The 12122-nt window shown below is 36.5% G+C and overlaps 3 protein-coding genes across 3 annotated transcripts; 1 reads left to right on the forward strand and 2 right to left on the reverse strand.

Annotated features, from left to right (window-relative positions):
- Positions 1-65: 65 nt before the first annotated feature.
- LOC146487849 (uncharacterized) lies at positions 66-4686 on the reverse strand. The gene is made up of 5 exons (XM_085127957.1): positions 4492-4686; positions 3860-4005; positions 3067-3142; positions 2009-2135; positions 66-1111 (listed from the first exon to the last, which is right to left on the reverse strand). The coding sequence occupies exons 1-5, from the start codon at positions 4599-4601 to the stop codon at positions 728-730; spliced, it is 843 nt and encodes a 280-aa protein (XP_084984083.1). The 5' UTR covers positions 4602-4686; the 3' UTR covers positions 66-727.
- On the forward strand, positions 4660-10618 carry LOC146487850 (damage-control phosphatase 1-like). Its single transcript, XM_085127942.1, has 5 exons — positions 4660-4797; positions 5997-6102; positions 6710-6951; positions 7610-7778; positions 8201-10618. The coding sequence occupies exons 1-5, from the start codon at positions 4748-4750 to the stop codon at positions 8948-8950; spliced, it is 1317 nt and encodes a 438-aa protein (XP_084984068.1). The 5' UTR covers positions 4660-4747; the 3' UTR covers positions 8951-10618.
- LOC146487851 (COMM domain-containing protein 1-like) lies at positions 9757-12066 on the reverse strand. The gene is made up of 2 exons (XM_085127964.1): positions 11566-12066; positions 9757-10839 (listed from the first exon to the last, which is right to left on the reverse strand). Exons 1-2 carry the CDS (start codon positions 12025-12027, stop codon positions 10738-10740), a joined length of 564 nt encoding a protein of 187 aa, XP_084984090.1. The 5' UTR covers positions 12028-12066; the 3' UTR covers positions 9757-10737.
- Between the last annotated feature and the right edge of the window lie 56 nt (positions 12067-12122).

Below are 12122 nucleotides of genomic sequence, written 5' to 3' on the forward strand. Positions count from 1 at the left end.
TGCGTGAATAATAAATTTGACGTCAAAGGGTTTACGTCATGATTGTTTACGTGCGCGTGCAAGCTTGCAGTCTTCGAGGGGAAGTACTCGTGAGATACCGATCTATATTTATATATGTATAAAAAAAGAAAGAAACAGGGAATATTTTTAGTTTAATTACGCAATTTATTTCCTATCGCTTTGTAATAATTTTATTTTTCCTCTCTTTGAAGGGTAGTTTCTGAATACGTACTTGTTCGTGCACGTTGCAACTGACACGCTCGCACGCGTGGGTCTTCCTGTATGTGGCCTTCTGATCGGCAAGAAAAACAGTAACAAAATTCATACAAGGCACCAAACTGCCTTCAGAACCTTCTTGTCAAACACAAATAAAGAAAACTTGTAACCGTGACGGATATTTTTTTTTTAACAGCCCTTTACTTTGTTTGACAGCTCTTGACAACTCTGATGCTCTTTCATTTCGATTGGCCGAAAAAATGCAAGAACTGTACATTTGTTGGGATTGTTCAGTTTCACTTTCATTTTCGACAAATGACTGGTTGAAATAACAAACTTTGTCAAGAACTAATGTTATGCAGTTGTGAGTGTGCACTGTAACACTATTAATAACACCATTATTTTAACGCTATTTTGGGTCAAACACTTCTGAGTTTTGTGAATTAACGTAACTAAACAATCATCAACATTCTGAACATTGATATTTTTATTATTATTTACTTATAAATTATCATATTTCCTTCATCATCCAAAATGAGCCTGTAAGAACAGTCGTGCCAGGATGTGAATTTGGTAGCTGTTGCAAAGAAGGGGGAGTGGGTGGGGGTGGAGGGGGAGGTGGGGGTGGGGCAAGAGTAGCTGTTTTTTGTGGAAGTGATGATGACGATGATGACAGTGATGATGAAGATTGCAGGCTGTTGGTTAAACATGAATTCTGTTTATTAGCGCCTAGAATATCAGGGTTTATTCCACATTTATGAAGACTTGTTTCAGAATCTTGCACACTCATACTGTCATTTTTCACCACAGACTTCTGAACCTTGCAGTCATCATCCTGCATGTCATGCTCATGTTCCATTTCTAGTTCGCATTCTTGACCTCTTAATAATGCAAGCTGCAACAAAAGTTTGTCACAAAAAAATCAGCAACTTGGACAAAGTAAAAAAGAAAACATACTCTGAGATGCCTAAATTTCTTGTTAATACCCACTACTCCTCAAGAAGGAAGGGCTTATTAGAGAGGGGGGCTTGTTTTTCATTATGAGTTTTGAACAAAACTTAAAATTATTGGCTTTTCCACAACTTCATGATACACCGAAATGAAACATAGCACTGATGGATTGTCAGTTTCCTTAATCTTATGAAAAGTGATTAAAATAATATTCATTTGGTAATTCTTCCTGTTTTTGTAGCTATTTGGCTTTCAATGTTACACATTTCAGATGTACCTATTTAAGGGTGATGCCTTCTAATACGGTGGACAGGTATTTTTGCACAGTTTAATTACTATGTGGGAAACATAGATCTTACAATAGCAAGGTCTACTGGAATCCAAAGTGAAAATTTTATAGCTTCAGTAATATTGAAAATTGCATGGCTATCCCTAATAATATTTTCATATTCTTGGATTCCAATAACCCTTGCAAAGATCCCATAAGCTGTCCAAAAAGACCTTTGTGTCAGTAGGCACCATTCTGAAACCTGAGTTTCTTGGACTGTCCAGAGATGCACAGAACGTATGCACAGTAATAATAATAATAATAATAATAATAATAATAATAATAATAATAATAATAATAATAATAATAATAATAATAACAATAATAATAATAACAATAATAATAATAACAATGAAGAAAGAACAACACAAAAGGAAGAACTGTCCTTACTCTACATCTAATAATTATTGGATTTATGTCAGTTTGCTAAGATTTTAACATTTCGACATTATTAATTCTTTGTCACTACATGCCGCGATTAGCTGTATTGTATAAATCAGTAACATAACTTACTTGAGAGGAAGTAAAGAGACTTGAGCTGGCCTTGACTGGCGAGACTTGAGTACAGTACTGATAACCCAGATGTTTGTAAAATTCACACTTATCGGTTGTTGAGAGGTAGATGGCTGTACAGCCTAACCTATAATGACAACAGGAAATTGACAAAATTCATGGCAACACAACGGGAAGGGCTAAGGCTACACCCTCATAAAATCTAGCATCTAATACAAAGCTGCAGTTGATTATGTAACAATAATATTAACCCACATCTAACAAAATCCCAATTTTGGTCAGACAAGATATCTGAGGAATTGTAACAAAACACCATTGATCATCACTTCATAACTGAAGAGACAAAAAAACATTCAAGAATATATATATTACCTTAAATTATAGTACCAACTGTTAAATTAATATTCACAATATGCGGTACTTAATGGTAAAGCTCATCAACCCTTTAATGGTCTGGGTGATCCTCAAACTATTAATGACCACATAATTCATCAGGGAATGACAGCATGGCACTTTTGCAACAGTGTTGTTGCTTTCATTACTTTATGGATTGTTGGCTGATTTCAGAAGTCTTGTGATTGCTGTTTTGGTTGAGCATGACCAAATGCCTACGATAAACAACCTTGAGAGAAATCAGGTAAACCTAAAACCAAACTCATCCCAGTTGGCTTAGTTAAAAATTCCCAGAACACTGCCTGATATTAATAAGCAAATCATGAAGGTCAAATCATGGCCAGTGAACCATGTTTGAAAACCTGGTCGACTCAATGAACAGAAGTGAAATTGGCTTGAATATTACAGACAGTTACATAATCAAAATAACAACACTTTTTCAACACTTTCATTATTATTTTCAACAAATATATAAAGACAATTAACCGCATATAGCTTGCTGCAATACTACAGTTTGTTAATTAGGGACTAATCTAACTTATCAGTATGGAGATCTAAATCGTAAAATCATATTAAAATAGTATTAAGATGCTATACTAATTACATAACATAGAGCCATAAATCCTAATCACTGATCCTAATCCTAAATCCATTAAGAAACTCACTGAGAAGCATATGATTCTGTCAGCTGCATGAGCTTTTTTCCAAGTCCACATCCTCTTCTTGCCTTTTCTATAAGAACTTGATGAGGATAACAGAAATATCAAATAATATAATACTTTAAATATTTTAATAAATAAATAATGTTTGAGTCACTTACTCATAATGGATTGACTTTCACAGCACAATAATTTTTATGGTTCTAATTCTACAACATTTTTTATCTAAAGGCTACATTTTAAGAGTGATCCATTTTCCTTGAAATTAGTCCCTCAGGCATAATATTTTTGTTGTGGTCTTAATTTTTCTTTTGGTTTAAAAATTCTCAAACCAGTTTGATTTTCATTTCCCTTTTCTTGGATCCTGGTAATGAATATTGCATAAAGGAAAATAAAACTTAAACTGGTTTGAAAATTGTAAAACCGAAAATAAAATAAATTATGTGCCCTGAAAACTAACAGCCATACAAAATAACCTCGTAACACCTTTAGATTCTCTGAGAAAAAACAGTTGACCTACCCCCCCTCCCCTCCCCTCCCCCTCAGGGCACCTCTCCTTGATCTGCCACAGATAATCAATATGCTACAAAATACAAGGGATATCAGATCATACCACAAATTAAATGAAAAGAAAATTAAGGTCAGCTTGCTGAAAAGTATACAGCGTACTCAACTAATAAAACTATCTCTTAGAAAGGGATTTTTCTACTGGATAAAATGTATGCATTCTTTGTAAAACTGGGGCAACATTAGGTACAGAGTCTGTCATCCTCATTATTTCTCATTTGTACATACTGACCACATGTTAAAAAAGCTGCCTTTGGTTTTCCAAGAACCTTGTTTAGTCTGCTATGACCAATGACTTTTGAGTGACTTTTTTGGTCTTTTTTCAGAAGAACGAGTGAGCAGGGAAAGTCATCTTTGTTTTCAGCTAAGTAGTGAAGCCTTAAAGAAAGCAAAAAAAAGAAATGAAATGTAGGAAAAAATATATAAATAAGCTTAAGACGAAGTGAAGAAAAAGTGGAAATTAAAATAAAAATAAATATGTATTTTACGTTACTCTTCGGTTTGATGGCGAAAAAACGTTCTGCAGACAAATTCCTTAAGTTATTTTCACTGTATAAAAGAAGTAGTAAACTTTTTCGGAAAGATTTTCACACAGTCTCGCACATATGCATAATGCACAACTGTGGATGTCATTAAAACGGCGAGCGTGAATAGAATTTGAGTCCGAAAATGCGAATATAATTAACGTGCAGGACTTTGCGAAAGACTCGCCCTTTTTTCGCGTAATAGTATGTGAAGAAAAAATCTTTCTCGTGCCTAAAAAACGTTCGCATTGTAATTAACCTTATATTAAAAACTTTGCCCAAGCCCAACTTCCCTACCTGTTTAGTAGATAAACAAATTACAATATTATTAATTTCTGACCTTGCTGTAAGACTCAGCGGCCATTCAGCATTCAAGAGATTTGCCGTTTCCTCCAGAAGTTCAGGATGTTTACGCATACAAACAAATGCCAGGACGTCTTGACTTTCCATAATAGACTGCAGTCAATCTTCGTCCGCCATGTTGGATTCGTAGGACCGATAATGTCCTGGGGCGAGGTCACTTGCATCTCCATTTGTGAGAACTTGAACTGTCTCCTTAGTTCGAGATTACGTGGAACCGGCTTGCTGATTTCAGTATGTCTGTAGCTAGAGAAAGACCCGAACCTTTATCGGGAAAAGATGAAGGGTAAGTAGGTGAAAAAGATCAAATTTGTAGAAATAATTATGCAGACATATTATGTATAAAAAGTTGATGGATTCAATCTAATCTTTGGCCTGCAGATCATGCCTCCTCAGTCTCCTCAGATCACTGTTGACTCTAAAGCTAAATATAACTATTGTTTTGCGGAAAAAGTATTTTTTTCGTTAATTCTTCTGGCGTTTTTATGTTAGTTTGAATGAATATTGCCTTCTTTGTTCGGCCATTAGCTTGAGGGATCAAACAGTAATTGAGAGTTTGGAAGTACAGTATATGGAAAAACTTTTTTTTTTTGCAAGATGGGGTGAGGGGGTAGAGGGCAATTAAACCCCCTCGGAAAATTTGGTACACCACAAATAGTGTATTATTTTTTCCGAATAACTGGTCATGGACCTATCCACAAATCTTTGTTTAAACTGGTATGCGATCTTTAGCTTTCAACTAATCTTTCACAAGACTGAATCTTCTTCCCAAAATTTCAGTTTGCCTGTGTAGCAGTTGTTTTCTTTTCCAAGTGCAAGAAACAAATGAGAAGTAAATGAAAGCTTCCAGGAAGAAGGAGCAAAAATGGAGCAGTCAATGGTTTTGCTCCTTTTCACATTCCATGCCTTCACATACCTCCTGGGCTCATATTTGGTCAAACTTTTGACCAAAACTGGTGGCTGTTTTGTCAGTTGTCTGTCAACCAACTGTTGGTTTACATTCGGCCGACATTTGGCCGACAGTTGGTCGACTGTTGGTCAACTGTCAGCCATATGTCGCATGTCAAACATTTTTTTGTTTTGTTTATGTAATCTATATTTATGTTGGCGAAGCTAATAAAAAAATTTACAAAAAAAAACCATCGCTCGACAGATGACAGACAGTTGGTCGGTGGAAGTGAGCTGTTCTTCACAATTACCGCCTCATGGAAAGGAAACAACTGCTATCCCACAAATGTCTTCCCTATGGCTCTACAATAGTATTAGAAAGTGTTGTATGCTCACTTACCAATCCCTTTGGGTTCTGACAAAAAACACTACACTACCAAATACATTGCATATAATAAACAGGTGGAAATGTGTGCCAGGCACAGTGGCATACAAAATAAAGAAATTAGTGTGTGCATCAATATTATTTGACACATAACAGTGACCATTTTAGCTCCCGTCCAGCTGTGTGAATTTTTAGATATTTTTTCCTTTCAGGTCATTTGCTTATCTGACAATTCGTGACAGACTGCCAGTGATTCTGACCAAGGTTATTGACTTGGTGCATCGAAGGGCTTCAGCATTCTCTGATGAAAACCAACAGGTTGGCTGTTAAAAATTGTTTAAGCATTGGTGATAACAAAATGCAAGATTTGCACCTGTATCTCATAAGATTGCTGCTATTTTCAGAACAAAACAAGTATTCAGCCATGTTTGTTAGAGGCAAATAATTTTCTTCAAGGTACTTTTAAGTCAACTGTGTCCTTACTAGACAAAAAATGTGCTCCTCATTGTCTTTCTCTAACTGAATATTAATATCCTTAGCCCATAAAAACTACATAAGATCTTTAAGCTTTTAAGTGAAGCTTAAATACCTTTTTGTAGTAATCATGATCATCCTTCAGTCCCTCAAAACAATAGTCATAATACTGCTAACTAAAGGTCAGAATGCTAACCAATTCAATGGGCTTATCCAAAACTTTGAGTTCTAAAAACTAGGGATTATTGTGGACAGAAAATGCACAATATAAAAATTTTGGCCCCATTGCAGTCCGTTTCTCCAAACAAAATGGAGAGGGGCACAGCTGCCGCCCCATATTTCCTGGGATCCATATGAAAAGTACATATAAGTAGCTGTCTGTTGAAGCAGTGCTAGGCTCTGCAATTTGCAAGACTGAAACACTTTGTCTCATCTTCTTTCTTTCTACCAGGAACAAACAGAGGATAGCAAAGTGGTTTTAGCAAAACTCTCTAAATTGAGGTATGAGATGAAAACTGACAAGCCATTAATGCTGATAGAAGATGACCATCCAGATGCAGACATCTGGAATGACACCATTAAGAACAGCAAATCACTGGTTGAGGAAACTAAGATTGCATCATCCTTCACTGGGGCATGGCTTACTGTTGAATGCTACATGTATCGCAAGATTTATGAGGCATTTGCTTTAAGGTCAGTACAAATGTTTTTTTTTTTTTCTGAAGTTGAAACTTAACTTGTTTTAGGCCCCGACATTTTAGACATACTTGATGCTATATATTATTTAAAAATGTGGTGTCAATGCCGAACTTCCAAAAATATTTCCTCATAAATTAACGTCAACTGACAATGCTTTGTTAGACAATGCATTGTAAGAATGATATCCTGACCGGCCAGGCAATAATCCTTCATTTGCAGCTGGCCATATAGTGAAATTATAGTAACTACCTATATACACTATATACCCATTATTCACCCTTTCTCCTGTCCTATCTACTGAAGTAAACAACACGGTTATTTCATTTTAGTCAAACCATGTGAAAAATAAGTGTCTACACATTACCATAATTATACCATCAAACTAAAAAAAACATGTTGAACACTATGAATTATTTCTGGAATATTTATTGTTCTATGACCAGTGGGAGGTAAAATCAAATCGCAAGAAAAAACCACAAACTACAACTACAGCTTGCAGTTTTTCCACTCATATCTGATTGGTTTTATTTCCAAACACAATAAACATTCCAAAATATTTCTAGTGTTCACCATTTTCTTAGTTTCACAGTAAATGGTAAACAGTTCTTAGTAAATTAACTGTAAAATATTATTGTAATTTGTTTTCTTTCAGCAAGCAACACCAGAGCTTTGATCCTTTTGAGGAGCAGAAGGAAACTTCTTTCAAAGGACTTCAGGACTCAGCAATTTACCTGGCTCAGTTCCTTTGTCATGCCATAGAGGCTCATGCTGTTGATAGTGATGGAGGAAATGTGAAAAATGTCTTCGACACCTTGCTGCAGGTACATACAGGGCACTTTCCAAATCAACCAAAAGTTCTAGAATTTCGGGGTAAGGTAAAAAAATGGAAATTTGGGTATGGTTCAAAACGATGTCTCCGGATTTCAATGAATAAGAATGACATGAAAATTCTATTCCATTCTTCCAGTCCTACGTTGACCCACTTTCTCCCTGTTGTTTTGGTTTGGATTCACAGTCACTTGTTAATGGAATGGGTGTATTCTCATCTTGGTTACAGTCAACTGGATTATTTATGCTTTTCCATTCAGCAACAAAATTGTTTTGGCCAATGGAGAGCTTATTAAATACTAATTTGCTGCCAGCCTATTCCAATATCCTGCACCAGTCAGAATCCTTGCTTTGATTGATTGGTTGATTGGTTGACTGACTGTAACAACTGACTAATCAATTTATTTTCTTCTAGTTTTGTTTGTGGGGAAACCGCTGCGATCTTTCCATCTCAAGTGGAGAAATCTTGGTAGAGCAAGGAGCAGGCCAGACTGCACATCTTCAGCGCATGAAAGAAAACATCATTGTTGACAATTCTGAGGATGTTTGGAATGTAATTCACAAGAATGAAAACACCAGGATTGACTTTGTCCTAGACAACTCAGGCTTTGAACTTTTCACAGATCTTTGTTTTGCAGAATTCCTGTTGCATGCAAAGTTAGCTGAAAATATCCACCTTCACACTAAGCAGATTCCTTGGTTTGTTTCTGATGCTAGCAAGAAGGATCTTCTTTGGATGGTGAAGCAGATGAAATCATCTTCAAATAAGTTCTTAACACAGCTTGGAGAACGCTGGCATCAACGTTTCCAAGATGGATCATTTGTGCTGGAAAGCCACCAGTTTTGGACTCTGGCACAAGATTTTAGTGAAATGAAAAGAATTGCTCCCAGTTTGTACCAGGATCTGTCGAAAGCCAAAATAGTATTTTTCAAAGGTGATCTGAACTACCGTAAGTTGGTTGGTGATCGTAAATGGCCTCATACAACTCCTTTTACAGAAGCTCTGTGGGGATTCTTGCCTGCACCCTTATGTTCATTGAGAACTCTCAAAGCAGACGTCCAGGTTGGTTTACTTCCTGGTCAGGATGGCAGGATTGAAGCCGTCAGTAAAGACTGGATGACGTCAGGCAATTATGCCGTCATTCAGTTTGCTCATCCTATTTAATGACAATTTTCTTAAAATTATTAAATATATGTAGGGATACACTGAAACAATATCTGCTTGTTATAATAATTAGATGGATGTGGGAACATGGTGTTATAAAAGCAAGCACTAATTTAGCTTAAAAGCCTGGGTTGGTATGAAGGGAGAAAACTACTTTTCTTTTCTTATTTGATTATTGTTGGAAATATTGATCCTTATAAAAGGTGATAAGTTAAGGTTAAAAATAGTTGTCAAGAATAGTTTCAATAAACAAGTACCACTATTTCAATATTTATTTCAATTGAGTGACGGACAGTTTGCGAATAACTATGTTATAAAGTGTAGTTTCCACGATTAATTCATGTCGATCTTACAGTTTGAATAAAAACTTTACCAGCAGTCTAACACTCTATTTGCCTTACTTTGATGATATCAACTTGAGTTAAAACAAGATTAACGATAAACATATAGTAATAGAAAAAAGTAACTCATATTTTTCATAGTTTTATTATTATTGTAATATCATCACCTAGAAGAGAGTACCAAGTGAAAAAAAAAACATTTTCGGCATTTCCATGTAGTTCCTTTTTATAAAAATAATAATATGAAAACATGATCGTTTCCAAAACTGTTTGCACTTCAAAAATATTTTCTTCTTGCTATAACCTTGGTAAGCTTGTTTTTGATTCTATATGGAGGGCTTGCTGACAATCAGACCAACAGTTTCTATGGGCTATTCTACAATAATTATTTTGTTTACTTCCTATATTTTTATCTTATCAATAATTTATTTTACCTACTTTATCATGCAAACAAAAAACTGTGAACAAAACTATCCATCACATGAAACCTCATACTTCAGAAAATGTGCACGAATAGACAGTCGTGGATTTTTGTTGGAAATTACTTTATAATTTTTCTTGAAGTTCTTTCTCCTTTTTTTTTTTCACTCTCTCTGTGTTTAATAAAAGTGCTCGCTGGTTTTGCATCGGCCTCACACAATAAAGCTGTAGCCACAACATATATGCCTGGTAACGTAGTTTTATGTAGGCAGGCTTCATCCACGTTCAACCCCTCACCATTTCACATACAGCCAAACCTCCTGTTGGCAAAGACCTCTCATAAGTGGACACTTAGTCATGTTCTCAGCTACATACAAACACTACATTTTTAACCTCCCTTAAGTCCCTGACACTTCTCTTAAGCTGGCACTTTTTCTGGTCCTGAGGGTATCTGCTGAAGGGAGGTTCAACTGTACCACCTTTTAACAGGATGGTAGCCATTTCACATGCATGAAACAGAAAATTGCACCCCTTTCTTAGAACTCAAAGATATGCCATAGAACACTGTCCCCGGGCTACTGGTACTGCAGTGCTAGTCCCAGTAAGCTTTGCATTGCAATTTCTGGTAGTAATTTCTGTGCCATTAAAGCTACCCTTCTAATAGATGGCATTTATTGCTTTCCTTTTGGTTCACAGTCTTTTTGCAAACCTTTGAAATGCTAAATTGTAAATTTTGCTACTGTCTTGTACATTATGAGGATGAGAAAAAGCACCATTTTTTTCGGGGGGGGGGGGGGGGGCTTGAATACCCCACCATATAGAGTACCCACCTCTCCTTCCCCTTTGGCAAAAATCTGAAATTTAATTGGACATACGGCTACTTTGAAATTTCTCTTTAGATTTTTTTCTAACTACATTTTGTTAAGGAAAGGATCAGTGGAATCATTTGCAAGTGACAAAATGCATGTTCATTTGTGTTTGGGCAAAAAAAATTGGAATGCGAAAATAACTCCAAGGAGCCAATGATCATTGAGCATAACTTGTTAGTTTCTTTTCAATTTCCTCGATACTTGACAGGACATTTGACAACTGTGATTCATCCATTTCAAAATGAAATACATCTGTTTCCTGAAAGGCAATAACAAAACGAAAATAACTATGACTATAAAATTAAGGGCCATAAAAGCCAGATTATTGAAACACTGTGGCCTATTTGACCTATTTCTTTTAGTTTCTGTGCTTTCCCTTCTCTTCGCTCCAAAAAATGCGACAACGGTAAATATGTGTAAGAACTTCTTTTATGGTAAACCCTTCAGTGGCTGTCATAATTCTCTGAATTCAAACACTTCATGTAAGCTGACTCATGCCCCACAACATCTCCACCCACACCATACAAGCCTTCCTCAGAGAACCTATATCCCCATATCCAATCCACTCCCAAAAATCTGGGATGGGGGAGGGGGGGCTTACTCCCATATATACGCTACTGGCTATAGAGGTATGTGCAGTGTGAAGGGTATATTTTTCAAGCAGTTTAGAAAATCAGAGAAGAATTGACAAAAAAATAGTTAAGAACAGGTCCCCAGGATTAAAAGTTAGGGTAAAATCTAGGAAAGTGTAGGGGTTTTTGGTGTCCAGTCTAGAATAGGGTGTCAAAGTGTGGCCGGGTGTGGTCTGGTAAAGGGTAAGGGTTTCGGAGTCCCAGCGGCACACCCCACCCAAAAATCCACTGAGTACCCCCCAGCCCTCCCCCAACCCTGCCCCAGGCACAAATCCTACTCCTCTAAACTGAAATCTACTTTGATTTTACGACGTTTTCAGACAGATTTAGTCAGCCTGATGACGAGCACTTACTTTATTTTCTGTTGATCTTTTCTCGACCTGCATCTCCACAATAGCTACAGGAGTATTGATTTGTTCCAAGTGCCTTGCCTGACTCTTCAAATCAATTCTCCAGTTGACGTCTTTCAGTTTGTTATTCCAAGAAGATTTCTGAACTAAGACGTCGTGGATCTTTACCTTTTGCGATTTCCAGAATTTTAAAAATGCAGCGGCTTGTTCTTGAGTGAGTGATCCTTGTTTCCGCTTCATCTGAGAAGTGAGAAATGCTTCGAGCTGGTTGAAATCCATATCCGCAGAAACAATGCTTCGCATCAGTGCCTCGTATCTCTTCAACATGGCATCAAACTGTTCTTCAGAGAGGTCAGAGAAAAGTTCCTGATGAAGAAAATCATCGGTGATCTCTGATTCTCCAAAATATTCCCTTCGAGCAATACCATTTAGTAGTCCAACTACATTCTTGTCTGCAGCAGCCATCTTGGATTTAGATAGAAATCCCGGAGAGACATTCCATTACACATACACGAAGACGGAAAAAAGCTTCCTGTGTAAGCGGCTTTTGAAACGTCAAC

Source organism: Pavona decussata, unplaced genomic scaffold (assembly GCF_977016875.1).
Source record: "Pavona decussata unplaced genomic scaffold, jaPavDecu1.1 SCAFFOLD_13, whole genome shotgun sequence".
Lineage (NCBI taxonomy): Eukaryota > Metazoa > Cnidaria > Anthozoa > Scleractinia > Agariciidae > Pavona > Pavona decussata.